The 17,889-nt window shown below is 44.6% G+C and overlaps 1 protein-coding gene across 1 annotated transcript in view; it reads right to left on the reverse strand.

Moving 5' to 3' along the window:
- PREX2 (phosphatidylinositol-3,4,5-trisphosphate dependent Rac exchange factor 2) overlaps positions 1 to 16,902 on the reverse strand; it is a 538,104-nt gene extending 521,202 nt beyond the window's left edge. The window contains exon 1 of the mRNA XM_073679425.1: positions 16,458 to 16,902. Coding sequence (XP_073535526.1) covers positions 16,458 to 16,598 — 141 coding nt within the window. The 5' untranslated portion in view covers positions 16,599 to 16,902. The remainder of the gene's footprint in view (positions 1 to 16,457) is intronic.
- Between the last annotated feature and the right edge of the window lie 987 nt (positions 16,903 to 17,889).

Here is a 17,889-nt window from a genome sequence, read left to right on the forward strand (position 1 = left end):
TCGCACACGAGATTCCGATGGCCGGACACCTAGGGATCGCTAAAACCAAGGCCAGGATAGCTCAGCATTTCTACTGGCCTGGGATGGGAGCCGCGGTGGGTGCCTACTGCCGTTCGTGTGACACCTGTCAGAGGGTGGGGAAGGCGGGGCCGCGCCCCAAAGCCCCACTGGTAACTCTGCCAATCATCGAAGAGCCTTTCTCGAGGGTTGCTGTGGATCTTATTGGACCTCTGTCCACTCCCAGCCACTCCGGGAAATGCTTCATACTCACGGTAGTGGACTATGCCACCCGGTACCCGGAAGCGGTAGCTTTGTCGTCCATTCGGGCCGACAAGGTGGCTACCGCCTTACTGGAGATCTTCTCCAGAGTGGGTTTCCCCCAAGAAATGCTCACCGACCGAGGGACCCAGTTCATGTCGCGGCTGATGGAGTCCCTCTGTAAGCAAATGCAGGTGCAACATCTGGTGGCCAGCCCGTATCACCCACAGACTAATGGCCTGTGTGAGCGGTTCAATGGCACCTTAAAGCAGATGCTTAAGATGTTGGTCGACTCCCACGGGAGAGACTGGGAGCGTTACCTCCCACACCTCCTATTTGCTTACCGGGAGGTTCCGCAGGCCTCAACGGAGTTCTCCCCCTTTGAGCTCCTGTACGGGCGACGGGTACGGGGCCCCCTGGCTCTGGTGAAGGAAGCATGGGAAGGGGATTTGGCCACCCCCGAGGTGTCGGTCATCGAGTATGTCGTGCGCCACCGGGACAGGATGATGGCCTTGGCAAAGCTGGTGCAGGACAATATGGCCCAGGCCCAGGCCGACCAGAAGCGGTGGTACGACCAGAATGCTTGTGAGAGGACCTACCAGGTGGGTCAAAAGGTGTGGGTACTGGTCCCCGTACCACAGAACAAGCTTCAGGCAGCCTGGGAAGGTCCCTACTTCGTGCACCAGAAACTCAATGCCGTCACCTATCTGGTCACCCTGGATCACGCCCGTGGAAGGAGGAAGGCCTTCCACGTGAACATGATGAAGGCTCATCATGAGCGGGAAGCGACTGCCCACCCAGTGTGCAACCTTCCCGAGGAAGGAGAGGTAGAAACCCTCCTGGATCTGCTCACCCAAGCCAAGGCGGGTGGGTCCATCGAGGATGTGGGGGTTGGCCACCAGCTCACGGAGGACCAACGGTCCCAGCTGGGGACCACCCTGCACCCCTTCCGGGGGCTGTTCAGCAGCCTGCCCGGAAGGACTGAGATGGCTGTCCACGACGTGGACACTGGCGATCACCCGCCGATCCGGCGTTCAGCATATCGGGTCTCTTTCGAGGTGCAGGGAAACATGCGCCAAGAGATAGACGAGATGCTGAAGCTGGGGGTGATCCAGGCATCCAGCAGCGCGTGGGCCTCGCCTGTAGTCCTCGTACCAAAGAAGGACCGAACTACACGGTTCTGCGTGGACTACCGGGGGCTCAACGCTGTAACGGCCACCGATGCGTTCCCCATACCACGCATCGATGACCTGCTCGATCGGATGGCCGGGGCTAAGTACCTGACCATCATGGATCTGAGCCGGGGGTACTGGCAGATTCCTCTGACCCCCGCGGCAAGGGAACGCTCTGCCTTTATCACCCCTTTTGGACTGTACGAGTCCACAGTGATGCCATTCGGCATGAAGAATGCCCCTGCCACTTTTCAGCGGATGGTCAATACGCTGCTTGAGGGACTTGAAGGGTACGCGGCTGCGTACTTGGACGATATTGCAGTCTTCAGTCCCACTTGGGAGGATCACCTAGAGCACCTGCGGCAGGTGCTCGGTCGGATCCACCGGGCAGGCTTGACCATCAAGCCGGAAAAGTGCCAGCTGGGCATGAGTGAGGTCCTCTACCTGGGTCACCGGGTAGGCGGGGGGGTTCTGAAGCCAGAACCGGGGAAAGTGGATGCCATCGCATCCTGGCCCACTCCTAGGACCAAAAAGCAGGTGATGTCCTTCTTGGGGACCGCCGGGTACTATAGGAGGTTCGTCCCACACTATAGCACCCTGGCCAAGCCCCTGACGGACCTCACCAAGAAGAAGCTGCCCGTCGCAGTCGACTGGACAGTCGCCTGCGAGACAGCTTTCGGGGCACTCAAGGCCGCCCTAAGTAGCTCCCCTGTACTGCAAGCTGCCGACTTCGACCGGCCGTTTGTGGTACAGACCGACGCCAGTGACTTTGGTCTCGGTGCTGTGCTAAGTCAGGTCAACACGACAGGCCAGGAACATCCTGTCTTGTACCTGAGCAGGAAGCTACTGCCCCGGGAGGTGGCTTACTCCACGGTGGAAAAAGAATGCCTGGCAATTGTATGGGCCCTGCAGCGTCTGCAGCCCTACTTGTACGGGAGCCATTTCACCGTGGAGACGGACCACAACCCCCTCAGCTGGTTACACACGGTCTCTGGGTCGAATGGCAGGTTGCTACGCTGGAGCCTCGCTCTCCAGCAGTACCACTTCTCCATTCGCCACAGAAGAGGCCGTGACCACGGTAACGCTGACGGGTTATCCCGGCAAGGGGAGGGTGCAGAAGGACGCACGGGGGAACACAGGAATGTGCTACCCCCTCGCGCCCTCGTATAGGGGGAGGTGTGATGAACCTGTAGCCGCCATCTTGGTAATGATAAATCATATCCAGGGATGGCCACACTTCAGCAGCCCCCACCCTTGGGACCTTCTGTTAAAACGTCAACTAGATAGTTTCCCCCCATCCAGGCTCCTGTAAGATAAGAAGCCTACTTAACACTTGAATGCTAGGAGCTTCAAAGACTTCGAGAGGAAACACAGCCAGCAGGGGGGGGTGCTTCGTCTATCTGTACCTGACCATTTGTCCCATAGGACTAGTTTCTTTGTCTGTCACAAGCATGGAGGCATAAGATATAGAAACATGAATAGTACACGCATGTTGCGTGGGATGGGCCAATAAAAAAATATCACGGCGTCCCGGAGCCATTGCGCACACAAGCCTCCGCGGTAGACGTTTGTACGTGCTCTGGAAGCCAAGATATAGCGCGGAGCCATTCCTGAGGACCGTATGGTATCATAATTGATATCAAAAGGTCGGTTATGGCGGCCCGAATCCATGGGAACCCCTGGGGGTATCATGAGACCATCCCAGAAGAAGTTATTGGGTTCCATAGAATTTGGGCTTCTGATCGAAGTTAGACCTGAGGGTGGAGACTGAGCCAGCTGACCTCACCAGCAGTGGGCGGGACGGGGCAGGTAAGATAGCAGGACAGACAAGAGACAAGTCAGTCTTGACCCAAGAGTGGTGTGCTGAACATCTGAGCACCAGCTGAGGCCACCAAGGGGAGGAGCAGTTTGACCATGCGGTGGTAGGCCTCAGCCTGTAACAAAGAACCGTGCCTGCGATCGCAGAATCCTCTCCCTGCGTCACAAGAAAATCAAGAAACCGGTAACTGATATGCTGTGGTGATTCTGTGTGTTGTATTCCATTGTTGTATAGTTTAGCCTGACCTTATACCTGTGTATATTTAGTTGTATATCGTGTATCTAGTGTATTATTATAATCAATTACCTCAAGTAATTGTGGGCCTGCCTTTTATTCTGCATAACGAACGCACGTCCGTGTGAGCTCGGCTCAAGCCAAAAACGCTACCCAGGGTTGGTTCCTGACCCGATATAGGCCCATTCACGGACTGGGCGTATATCTAAAATAGGGACTGGTGGCAGCATACCAACTGGGGATTGGGGAAGGCTGGTAGTGACGGTCGGAGGTTCAGATATATATATTCCTGGCGCGGCCAAGGAAGATATATATACCGCCCTCACTACAGAGGGCCCCGATACCCAGTAGGTTACAGGACAGTCTCCCTGGCGACCGCTTATCCTAGGTGCAGTTCCTTGACTGACCTGAGGCTAAGAGGGCGCTAGCGAGTTGTGCTGTGTAGTGACGTTACGGTTTAGTGACGTTGAAGGGAACACTCTACCGTGTTCCCTGCGCTGGTTGCAGCTTCCTGGCACTACTTTCTCTAGGTGCAGTACCTTGACTGACCTGAGAGGTAAGGGGGCGCCAGAGAGCTGCACCCACCGGCCGGCTTTCATCACATATGCCAACTTCATTCTTCAAAGTACTAGACAGTAGTGCCTGCTGGAAGTTGGAATGGAAAGCTGTAGGTTTCAAAACCAAAATTTACAACATAATCATTGAATATATTTTGGTGTCAAAAATGTTGTTTTTCTTTGGAGCAGCTCTAGTTTACTGGAAATAACTGCATTAATAACTGTTTTCAAGTAAGCAGATTAGCTATCTTATAGAGATAGAGGTAGTGCCTATAAGTGGAGAGGAGAGGTGGCTACCCTATAAATTAATGACCAACACTTTTACAAGACCAGATTTAAAGAGAACCAGTACTTCCCCCGCGTAAACACTCAGCCAGATTCATTCTGCTCTACAATGATGACCTGGAAGATGAGTTTCTGATTTGGCATTTATCTCTGGTCATGTCGCAAGATTTATTAAAGGGTCAGACATTATCTTATTGGATAGCCACCTCTCCTACGTGGCACTTGCAAAACAGTTTCTTTCATTCTCCAAGTGAGCAAATTTGCATGCTTTTCTCCCACGGTGCCAATAAGATTCTATACTCATCTGTTCGCTTTAAGAAGATCAAGTACTTCCATCAATTTAGCTGTTTTCCAAAAATGTAGCCTTTTTTCAGTATGTTTTTTTTGCTTTAACAGGTCCTTCTTGGCACTGCTGTTATTTGGTGCTGCTGTAGGCAGAATCAGTCTCCTTCCCCCTCTGGCAGCTGACAACATAGTCCATCTTTCTTTCATTTTAGAAAATGTCTTCTTAGCAATACTGTTACACTACTGTTCTGCTGAGACTCTGCTGTAAATCATTATAATCACCCTGAAAGTTGACCTCTTCCAAAAAGCTTATAACCTCTCCTGATGACTCAACTGCTATCCTATAAGTACCTCCACCTTGCCAGTATAGTGCTTCTTGCTCATTACTTCGATGCTTGTATCTTCCCCACATTCTTTCTAGATGTAAGGATAATCAGTAATGCTTTCACATACTACTGAACATATGTAAGCAATAATGACACAAGATTCAGATCAAAGAATAATTCATCACATCTCAAATGTAAACTTTTAGAGGCTGGCGATGTCTTCTGTTTTTAATATAAGAATTAGTTTTTGACTAGGAGCAAGGAAAGTGTGTATTACGTCAAGACACAATGACTCACATACAAGTTAAAGACATAGAAATCAACTAATCTTCCATGAACATGTCAAGAAACTCAGAAAACACAATATGAAAGCCGACCCCCAAGTGTCCCCATAAGATGAATTACAAAAAGAACACGCTCTGGAAAAGTGCAAATAATATAATCTGTCATATATATTTTCTTTTAGGTTTTAGTATTTCTTTTTATTCCTGCACTCGCCTTTCTGTCTCATTATATACATGTCATGTGTTCAAATAATGGTTTATGGATTAAATAATATAATAATAATAGTCTTTATTTATATAGCGCCAACATTAAAGTCTAATGCCACCAATACACATGTGATAGCAATCTCTCTCCAAAAAATGGACATTTGGATTGGCTGAGAGATAATACTTTTTTCCCATAAAATAAAAGAGAATAAGCCGCTAGTCCTTCTTTTCATTCAGAAAGAGATATCAGCTGTAGCATCAGCGTCTCTGCGTCCTGCCAGGCAGAGATGCCGTTCCCCTCACCGCCGCAGTCACGGTCTGGCGTCTTCCTGCTCCCCCGCTGCTACTGTGACGCGCACCGCTCGCAGCTTTCCGGACACTGTGCTTAGGGCGCGCTCCCTCCCTCTTAAAGGGGCCGCGCGCGCCGTCCTAAAGAGTCCCCGGCCAATGGCCGGAGGACTTCCCCTTTAAAAGGCACCTCCTCCAATATGGAGGTGCCTGTGCAAAGTTGTTGTTTTTCGTGCTAACACTTTCCTCAGCTCTCAGGTCCTGCAGCCTGTCAGTCCTGCCCACCAGTCTGTCTAACAGTCCAGCCCACCAGTCTGTCTATCAGTCCTGCCCGCCAACCTGTCAGCAACCTGCCTGTTACCTGTCATGCTCACCAGCCTTCCTACCTGGAGCACCTGCCAGTAACCTGCCATGCCCGCCAGCCTGCCTATCTGGACCACCTGCCAGTTACCTGTCATGCCGCCAGCCTGTCTACCTGGAGCACCTGCCAGTAACCTGCCGTGCCCACCAGCCTGCCTATCTGGAGCACCTGCCAGTAACCTGCCATGCCCCCCAGCCAGCCTACCTGGAGTACCTGCCAGTTACCTGCCGTGCCTGCCAGCTTGCCTACCCGGAGCACCTGTCTGGCTATCCGCCGTACCCGCCTGCTTGCCTACCCGGAGCACCTGTCTGGCTATCCGCCGTACCTGCCAGCTTATCTACCCAGATCACCTGCCAGCCTTCCTGCCGTGCTCATCCGCTGTACCGGTCAGCTTCTGTCATCTGACCCGTGGGAGTCACCTGCTCTCACACAAGGTAGGTCCCAGAGTGGCACCTGGTTCACCTGCCCGGTCCCTCCCTGGTTCACAGAGTTGACTAAGCCGCCGTGTGACCTGGGTCGGTCCGAGTAGGCACTTAGTTACGCCCCTTTGGTCCCGCCTTGAACCGAAGCACAGAGGTTCCACCACCCGGACCCATAACATCAGCTGTCTGCTGGGCTGTCACCATAGATATTATAATGTTAAAATTAAATGTTGGACATCCTTAATCTATTTGTATGAGTAGGGTTGAGCGAATTTGTTCGGCATTTCAAATTCAGGCTCGTGTTCGGGGTTCCGGCTTGTTCGCGCCAAAAAATCAGTTCCGTCCATGAACATCCCTGATTTGCCACACTGTCACTCAGATGTTATCTATGGGACTGTTGAGTGCAGTGCTCGGCTATTTCTGTCAGTCCCAAGGACAATGAATTTGGAAAAGGCTGAGCATACAAACTTCTGCTCCATTAAAGACCGGGCTGCAGAATTCAATTCTAGTGGTTCCAGAGACCCATTGTCAGGATAGCTGATGTTCTGAGTGGTTGGGCCACTTGGTGATCACCGAGTTTATTTTTTGTTTGTTGGAATAAGCCTTTAGAAATAATTGTTCTTGTTTTTACACCATGGCATACCAATTAGGGGGTTTTGACTGTCTCCATTATGGCTGATAAAACCTAATCGTCATTTGTGTGGTACCATACTGTAAGGGAATTTTCGCAAGTGGCGTTTTTTTTGCGCATTTTATGCAGTATGTTTGGTGCTTAAAATACGGATCATTTTACAGTACCGGCATAATCAATGAGATTTCTGAAATCTCATGCACACGCTGCATTTTTTTTCCGCTTTTATTTTGGACCTTACTATGTGTTTCCCAAGATGCAGCAAGTCAATTCATTTAGTGTTTTTGCAGTGTTTTCACCCACTAACATGAATGGATAAAAAAACAAAAGTAAAAATGAATGTAAAAATGCACATAAAAATACCACAAAAACGCGCATATTGTACAAAGCGTTTTTCCTGTCACCACAATGGTTTTTGGTGCAGAAAAAAAATGCTGCAAAAATGCAATGTGTGAACATATCATAAGTCAAAGGGGTCCAGAGCATTTTACATAGAGCAATAATCATCCAAATGATCATTCACTATTTTTTTTACTTTGTCTTTGCTGATCTATTAAATTTTTTTTCATTATTATAATACATTAACAGTAAATCTTAGGAGTTTGTAGCAGAATTTAAATCTTGATTGAAGATTTCAAAAATGTCTCAGGAAATCCAGATCAGTTACATTCCTTCTAAAAAAATAAATATATAATACACTGCTCAAAAAAATAAAGGAAACACTTAAACAACACAATGTAACTCCAAGTCAATAACACTTCTGTGAAATCTACCTGTCCAGTTATGAAGCAACACTGATTGTGAATTAATTTCTCCTGCTGTTGTGCAAATGGAACAGACAACTGGTAGAAATGATAGGCAATTAGCAAGATACCCCCTATAAAGGAACGGTTCTGCAGGTGGTGACCACAGATCATTTCTCTGTTCTCATCCTTTTTGGCTGTTGTTTTGGTCACTTTTTCATTTTTCCATTGCTCTCACTCCTAGAGGTACAGTAGCATGAGGCGGTGTCTACAGTACAACCCACAGAAGTTGCTCAGGTAGTGCAGTTCATCCAGGATGGCACATCAGTGCGAGCTGTGGCAAGAAGGGTAGCTGTGTCTGTCAGCACAGTCTCCAGAGCATGGAGCAGATACCAGGAGATATGGAGGGAGCCATAGGAGGGCAACAACCCAGCAGCAGGACCGTTACCTCCTCCTTTGTGCAAGGAGGAACAGGAGGAGCGCTGCCAGAGCCCTGCAAAATGACCCCCAGCAGGCCACAAATGTGCATGTATCTACACAAACGGTTATAAACCGACTCCTTGAGGGTGGTATGAGGGCCCGACGTCCACAGATGGGTGCTGTGCTCACAGCTCAACACCGTGCAGGACGCTTGACATTTGCCACAGAACACCAGGATTGGCAAAGAGCCACTGGCGCCCTGTGCTCTTCACAGATGAAACTAGGTTCACACTGAACACGTGACAGACGTATGGAGACGCCGTGGAGAGCGATCTGCTGTCTGCAACATCCTTCAGCATGACTGGTTTGGCAGTGGGTCAGTAATGGTGTGGGTGGCATTTCTTTGGAGGGCCGCACAGTCCTCCATGTGCTCACCTGAGGTAGCCTGACTGCCATTAGGTACCGAGATGAGATCCTCAGACCCCTTGTGAGACCATATGCTGCTGCGGTTGGCCCTGGGTTGCTCCTAATGCAGGACAATGCCAGACCGTATGTGGCTGAAGTGTCTCAGCAGTTCCTGCAAAATGAAGGCATTGAAGCTATGGACTGGCCAGCCCGTTCCCCAGACCTGAATCCAATTGAGCACATCTGGGACTTCATGTCTCGCTCCATCCACCAATGTCATGTTGCACCATAGACTGTCCAGGAGTTGGCGGATGCTTTAGTCCAGGTCTGGGAGGAGATCCCACAGGAAACCATCCGCAACCTCATCAGGAGCATGCCCAGGCATTGTAGGGAGGTCATACAGGCACGTGGAGGCCACACACAATACTGAGCCTCATTTTGACTTGTTTTAAGGACATTACATCAAAGTTGCATCAGCCTGTAGTGTGTTTTTCCACTTTAATTTTGGGGGTGACTCCAAATCCAGGCCTCCATTGGTTAATAAATGTGATTTCCATTGATGATTTTTATGTGATTTTGTTGTCAGCACATTCAACTTTGCACAGAACAAAGTATTCAATGAGAATATTTCATTCATTCAGATCTAGGATGTGTTATTTGAGTGTCCCCTTTATTTTTTTGAGCAGTGTATATATCAAGAAGGAAATTAAACAATTTTTACATTTGCTCTGAGTTGCTGGAATAAAACGAAAAATTCCATGCAAATATTAATTATTGGAAGTGTCTCAAAGGAGAAATGTGATAGTAGGGAACCAATGAAAAGACTTCCTAATCAACTAGTGTCAGTCCTTTAGAAATACATGGCCGGGACCCTTTAGAGTCACCATTCTTTGTTTTTAATGGATGGTTATTGTGTTTTATAATAGATAAGAGCCAGACAGTAAGTTATATTATTCATTTAGTTTCAATACCTGTTAAATATTCACTGTCTTTTGAATAAAGCAATACAGCAAACAAATATAAGAAACTTTGTAATATATATTACAAGACAAAAACAAATAATTTCCTTTCTTCTGAAATGATCACTCAAAACTGCTAAAATCCATCCAAGTCCTAAAAAGACAGCCTTCCATCTCATGGTGGGATCAAATTAAGCTGCCTATTTGAAGCCTATAAGGAAACGGTGTGAGTTACAGAAAGGCAAAGAGACAATAGGCCATGCTGCTGCTTTTTATCACCCCAGTGCTGGATTTACAGATAGACTGCTCGTTACTAAGGTATAATGTCCTCCATGCTTTTTCTTCTGAACACTATAAAAGAGACTAGAGAGCTGTAATTCCCTAATGCCTGTTGATCGGCGTATGGGAGATATCATATGATCTAGTCAGCACCCACTAGCTCAGAGACAACTGACAATTTACGATTGAGCCTGCAGAGGGGAAAACTGATGAAAAATGCAAGATACAACTCATATGATGGCCAGAAATTGTGTTACTTCTCATATATACGCATGACAACTGTTTCTGAAAGAATTTGCATCTATTTCCTGATAGTTATAGTTTCAACATTTTTTTAAATTAATCACTCACAAAATATTAATCCCTGTCTTGGTTCCCTGTGTAGTTGCGCACAGGTAAGGGTCCACAAACACCAAACAATCAGCTTACCAGTGTGATTAAACTATTGAATTTTCTAGCTCACAATTACTAATTACTAAACATTGGAGATGTTCTACGATAAGGTGGTATTAAAGCAAGTGGTCATATGATGCTCTTGCATAGGGCCTTCCGCGCCTAGAGAGACCTCAAAGCACAAGAAGGAACGTTAAATTTGCGAAGAATAACAAATTCGAATCTTGCTGATCCGCTCCTCTATAGTAAACAGGATCTGTGCCTAGCTGCACTGAATTAACTATTACTGACTGTTCAGTGTATATCTAAAGTGGAGTTGGCCTGCGCAAAAACAACCGCCGATCAGCAAACATGTTGCCAGGTGGCGGTCATTTAACGCTGTGCACCGTGAAGTGTCTATGGAGCTTTAGATTAAATCTTTTCTCACAAATGTATATATCAGTCAGCTCAGATCTTCTAGCTCTCCCACAAATCTATACATCAATCTGCTAAGATCTTCTAGCTCTCCCACAAATCTATACATCAATCTGCTAAGATCTTCTAGCTCTCCCACAAATCTATACATCAATCTGCTAAGATCTTCTAGCTCTCCCACAAATCTATATGTCAATCTGCTCAGATCTTCTAGCTCTCCCACAAATCTTTACATCAATCTGCTCAGATCTTCTAGCTCTCCCACAAATCTATACATCAATCTGCTCAGATCTTCTAGCTCTCCAAAATTCTACTGTTCCCTTTAACCCCTTCACTACCTTTGATGTTCATATACGTCATGGACGGAAAGGCGTTGTCTACCTTTGATGTATAGGTACGTCATGGCGATCGTGTGGGAAACTCAGCTTTAGTGATAACCGGCTGTTTAGCCCCCTAAATACTGCAATCAATATTGATCACATCTGGGAGGCTAGGAGAGGGAGGGGGCTAACTCTGCTGTTCGATCGGCTCCCCGGCAACGTCATTGGGGGGCGCCCAATAGTTGTCATGGCAACCCGAGGTCATCATGATGAACTACGACCAGGAGCATTGATTATTTGATTATACTAGCAATCAGAGTAATAAGAGTTAAAGTCCCATAGAGGGACTAAGTAAAAAAGTAAACAAAAAATCCCCAAAAAAAATGTTAAAAATAATTAAAAGAAATAAATACATTAAAAAATGAAAAAAATATTATACCAATAAATAAGTATATTTATGTAAAAACAAAAATAAAAAAGTACACATATTTGGTATCACGTCCGGTACGATCTGAGCTATAAAACTGTCGCACTAGTTAACCCCTTCAGTAAACACTTTAAAAAAAATGTGGCAAAAAAAACACTTTTTCACCATACCGCCGAACAGAAAGCGAAATAAAACGCGATCAAGAAGTCGAATGTAAATAAAACTGGTACTGAAGAAAATGTCATCTTGCCCTGCAAAAAAACAAGCCACCATTCAGCTCCATCAGCAAAGAAATAAAAAATGTACAGCTCTCAGAATACAGTGATGCAAAATAAATTTTTCTATAAAATAGTTTTTATTGTGTAAAAGCGGCAAAACATAAAAAATTATATAAATGTCATATCGCTGTAATCATACTGACCCAAAGAATAAAGCTGTCTTATTATTTTTATCACATGGTGAACGGCATAAAAAAACATTCAAAAAAACAATTCCTAAATTGCTGGCTTTTGCTTATTCTGCCTCCCAAAAATCGGAAAAAAAGCGATCAACAAATGTTATGTGCTCCAAAATGATAACAATAAAAAAGTCAACTTGTCCCCAAAAAAACAAGCCCTTACATGATTATGTTAGCAGAAATAAAGAAAAATTATAGCTCTCAAAATATCGCAATGCAAAAAAAAATTTTTTAGTGTGTGATAGTAGACAAACATAAAAAACCTCTATAAATCTAGTATCGCTGTAATCGCACCGACCCAAAGAATAAAGTCGTCTAATCACTTATACCACACAAGGATCAGCGTAAAAATTAAATAGAACAAATTCTTGACCTGATGTTGATTTGTTTATTCTGCCTCCAAAAGATCACAGTAAGGCTCAGCTCACATTTATCCTGCGCTCTACGATGAGCTCTTACACCGGGATTTCCATGTAAATCTCTGAAATACGTGATTCAGACAGAATCCCCGGGGGAAGATTCCCTATAATGAGGTACATGGAGACAATGTGGACTCTGTCTGTTTTATAATCAGTGGTGTCCGTCTTTTTAAGCGTGCATAAAAGCGTGGTCGGCCACAGTTTTGTGCACCTCTGAAACGAAGGACACCACTGAATAGAGGCCACACCGAATCCAGAGTAACTCTGCTCCTCATTATAATGAATGGATCCCTCAGAGGTTTCATCTGAATCACGTTATTCGGAGATTTAGATGGAAACCCCGATATAAGTGCTCAGCGTAGAGTGCAGGATAAATGTGATCCAAAATGTTATGTAAAATGTCCCCATTAAAAGCTTCAACTCAATCCACAAAACGAGCAAGACCTAACTCAGGTCAATGAAAATATAGGGCGCCTCCATGTAGCACAAAGGCTCCAGAAAAGCGCTATGGCTCATGGCCCACCAAAAAACCTCTAAGAGTCAAATAGCGCTCCTTCCTGTTTGAGTCTCACCGTGTAGCTAACCAGTACCTGTACAGACACATATGAGGTATTGCCACAGTCAGGAGAAATTGTGTGACAAATTTAAGTGCCATTTTTACCCATTTCCCCCGTGTAAAACTGTAAAATGTGGGGCTAAAACTATTTTTTTTTATGGTAAAAATGTAATTATTTTTTCTTCACTGCCCAATGGTCTGTGCCTGTGACACACCTGTGGTGTCAATACGATCACTGCACCCTTGAATAAATTTATTAAGAGGTGTACTTTATAAAATTCTGCAGTTCTGGCACCTCAAGGGTTCTTTCAGTGGGTCATGGCACCCACAAACCAAAACAGCCAAATCTGCACTAAATTATGGCACTCATTTCCTTCTGAGCTTTCCACTGTGCCTTAAAAATAGTTCCTGATTACATGTAGGGTATTGTCATACTCAGGAGACAACAAACTGTAAGGTCCATTTCTTTCTATTAGCCCTTATAAAAATTGAAAACTTGGGGCTAAAACATTTTAGTGGTAAAATTTAGTTATTCTTTCTTCATCGCCCAATGGTATAAAATTCTGTGATGCATACCTGGTGTCACCATGCTCACTGCACCCCTAGATGAATTCATTGAGAGGAGTAGTTTGTAAAATGGGGTCACTTATGGGGGGTTCTGCTGTTCTGGCACCTCAGGGGCTCTGCCAATGTGACATGGCACACTCAAAGCATTCCAACATAATTTGAACTCCAATATGGCGCTTCTTCCATTCTGAGCTTTGAACTGCACCTCAAAAGTAGTTTTCCACCACATTTGGGGTATTGGGGTTCACAGCTCAACGTTATAAAATTCTGTGAAGCATCTGTGGGTTGAAGGTGCACACCACACTTCTAGATAAGTTCCTTGAGGGTGTAGTTTTCTAAATGGGGTCACATGTAGGGAGATTCCACTTCAGCTGTTGTGATACAATCACAGTTTTCTGTGTGCAGATCTAGCAGAGCTCAGAATGCTGAGCTGTGTGTAACTCCGCCCACAACACTGACTCCCAGATTTCTATGTACATTGTATAATGACAGAAAGCTGCTAATCAGTGGTATGAACATGGTTGGACCAGTAGCCACAAGACTCCTAGTCCTGTAGATAATCTGCTGAAAAAAAACTGATTTTATTGAAATAGCCCAGTAAGTGATACATTGCTGGAATCAGGGTCTCTGCTGACAGATCCACATTAATAGTGTGGAAAAATAATCCTTGTTTTATCTGTTCAAAATAAACTATCAATAGTGCAAACTCTCTCAATGGTGTTGAAAGTATTCTCGTAAATCACGTGACTTGTAGATTTGTGTGGGAAATAGACTCCGGATCTTTTCAGCAGGAACAGCTCTATTGAGAGGTACTGTATATATTTACATCCTTTTTATAGCCCCTGTTACAGAAGTGTCCAGGATGAGCTTCTGCCCAGGCATGCATGTACCACAGCCTTCACACTGTCTCTTTATTCTCCTCAGTACAATTGGGCACTGTGTGCTTTGTGTTACAGGGGACATGGCATCACAACACATTCTCAGTCCATAAAACAATCGGGTTGAAAAGGAACCACTAAAGGTGAAAGCTGGAGATCTGTTATATTATCCCCTGTTATTCTGTCTATAAACAAAGGACTGCCTGATGTCTCCTCACTGTCCATATCTGCTCCTCATTACATAACATACAACCCTAAAGTCAAGGAATGGCAAAATGTTGAGGAATTTGGGTAAATTACAGGAGTTATCATAACTTTATCATCAGCAGTAATAAGTTTTATGGGTATCTGTAGAAAATAGCTCAGAGAGTTGGGAGGCAAAACCAAACTTCTAGGAGCACTGACTATCCAGCTCCAAGGATATGTCCTAATGCCTAAAGCCATTCACACATACTTTTTCATATATTGGTTTTTACTAGCTTAGCACTAAAAATGTTTTAGATTTTTGGTGGGTATCTAGATTCATGAGAGGTGATAAAAGTATGATGATCATTGTAGGGCCAAGAGTCATCCCAAAGTCCATAACCTCTTAGCCCCGCATACTGCGTATGTGTAACCACCACTCTATTTACTCCGATTGGTTTTTGATGGTCGGTACCTGCTCATGCGTGACTACTTCTCCCATATACAATGAATGTACTGTACTGCTCCATTCACAAGGTGATGGATGCTATTGATAGGTGATAAGATGCTTTAGCAGAGAAGCTATCTCCAGTATAACTTGCTACAGAACAAACACAAGAAGGTAATGTGAATGGAGACTTATCCTGTATATACGGAATAAATAGTAAAATGCTACCAAATACAATTGTAATCATTTTAGATATGAGCAAATCTAGATATAACATAATAGTTATCAGGAGCATCAATTCCACGATTCCCCCACACAATACAAACACGATCTGCACCTTGGGATGGTCCGCTCACAGAAGGGGCACAATGTAGGGTCCTTTGGTGAATATAGACTTTGCAACAGGGTGACCCAAAAGTAGGGGTACAGTTGAATCATTGAAATTCTATTAGATTTTATAGGTACAACTATACACTGACACACCCAACAACACCTATCAACTTCTTTTTTAGGCAGTGCAGTAAAGAATAAGGTTCTTGAGAGGAAACCCCAGAATAATTAATAAAGTTCATTTTAGACATTGATGCAGACTGGATTATATGTCTTACCATAGGTCACAGTGTACTGGACAGGTTCAAGGAATTTTGTAATGCTGCTGGAAGACATTTGGAGGATTTACCAGATTAAACAGTGTGAATGTGAAGCAAATAAATAAATGTAATTGATTCAACTGTATACCTACTTTTGGGCCACCTGGTATTTGTTTTGTTGGTATATGTATATTACTAAAGTTTGTGCCAGGTCTATGTACTGTAATTAGGCTACATATACAGTGAGATAGATAATTAGATAGACAGACAGATAGATGTGTAGATTGATTGATAGATAGATATGTGTGTGGGTGCCAGATAGATAGATGAACAGATAAATAGACAAATAGAAACAAAAATGGAAGCAGCACTCCAAAAGTAGTGCAAATTATATAGGAATGTTTCAGTTCATAGTGTGAACCTTTCTCTGGAGACAAGTTCACACTATGAACCAAAACGTCACCACATGGGCCATTAAAGTTGTATAACTTGCACTACTTTTGGAGTACTGCTTCCATTTTTGTTTTTACTATTTGGGTTAGGCTTATGCCTTGGAAACTTTGCACCCCGATTTGCTCTTTTATATTATATATATATATATATATATATATATATATATATATATATATATATATATATAACTCATGCCACTTTTTTTCTTTTTTCTAAATAGATATTATTAACCTTTGTTTTAGTTCTACATAATATCCATAATCTAATGATCCCTGCCTGTACTGGAGATAATTATTCTGCCCAATCTATGCCTATTGTTGAGGTTTCTTTGGGGCTTTCCAATAATCCAGTTACTCAGGCTGACTGAGCAGTGATAGAAGACATCCCCTCCCCCCATGTCCCCATAACACAACTCACCGAGACAAGAAACTCCAAGGTCTCCACATAGTCCCTCTCAGTCTTGAGAAGTTCGCTGAGAACACACACCCTGAGACGAAGCTGCCTCTCCAGGTCCTTGCTGCTCTCCACCTTTCCATCAGGTCTATGTTCCTCTGTCATGTTATATCCCAGGACTCAGTGCTGATCCTCCTGTGATCACTTCACTCAATGCAGAAAAGTTCTCCAAAGTTAGATCCTCCAAGTCTAATACTGTGCTGTCTCCTTCACATTCAGGCTCATCTTGCTCTGATCAAATATTAGCAATCCAGATGGGACAGAGAAAAGTTCCTCTGTGCCTGCAGATTTCCAGTCAGTGCTTTGGGAGCAGAGCAAGTAATTTGGACATTAATCAAAAGATTGTCTCCATGTGACTCCAGCCCCTTCATCCTGGAACCAGCCCCCATCACCCACCCTCTGCTCCAGTGTTGTCCCCTCCTTCATCCTCCAATGAATGGCAGGAAAGAGAGCAGAAACCTTGGGAAGTAGAATGTGCCAACAATGCCCGCTCTGCACAATCCCAGAGCACAGGGCTAAGAGGGGGCATGGGTGTCAGGAGGATGTCAGCAGCCAGGGACCAAGTGTAGGGCAGACTACAGCCCTTATTCCTACTACACACTCTGCCTCCATAGAGGAGACTTGTAAAGAGTTGTTCAGGAGTCAGAGTTTTATTTCTCCAGATTCATCACTTCTGCTAATGTCATTTCACACAGGAAAGAAAAGTCATTTGCTGAGTTCTCTGCTGTTCAGTATTAGTTACCTCCCCAGGATGGAATAATTCACACGTTAGCATATGTGAGGGAGAACATCAACTTTTCTATAAAATAGAAACCTTTTCTTCCCCCCTTTAAAAAGGATCAGTTACAAAAATATAAATCTACAGTTTTCGGATTTTAATAAGTTTGAGAAATCTGAGTGGCAACGGAATCTTTGCCCTTTGACTGGCACTTCATAAAATTGGCAAAAGCAAATCTCCAAGAGCATACAATGATAAATAGGAAGTGTATCATTATCATTATATACCTGGGCAGCTTTGCCATTCAGGATGCTTGGAAAGCTGAGTAACCCCCTCAGAACAATAATGACTGTCATATTGATTATCACCAAGCTTTTGCACTATAAGATATACAGTAAATATGAACTACCTATAAAAGAATTTTTAAACTTTGACGGAAATTTTTTTTAAAGGGAAATAAAAATAAGTCAAATATATAAAAAGTTGTAGCTCTCTCATTTCTTCTGGATGTATGTGGTTTGTCTAAAGGCATTGAGAGTGAAGACAGCTCTGATTGACCGCAGGGTTCGCATGACACAATGGTATGCAATCCTTGGGAGAGCCAGTGCCAATGTAGTAGGAGCGGCGCTGGCATCGGGGGGGATTATAAGTGTAATTATATTGCAAGGGGACAACATA

This window comes from Phyllobates terribilis, unplaced genomic scaffold (genome assembly GCF_046119375.1).
Source record: "Phyllobates terribilis strain yellow unplaced genomic scaffold, ASM4611937v1 Scaffold_4__5_contigs__length_816908805, whole genome shotgun sequence".
Classification (NCBI taxonomy): domain Eukaryota; kingdom Metazoa; phylum Chordata; class Amphibia; order Anura; family Dendrobatidae; genus Phyllobates; species Phyllobates terribilis.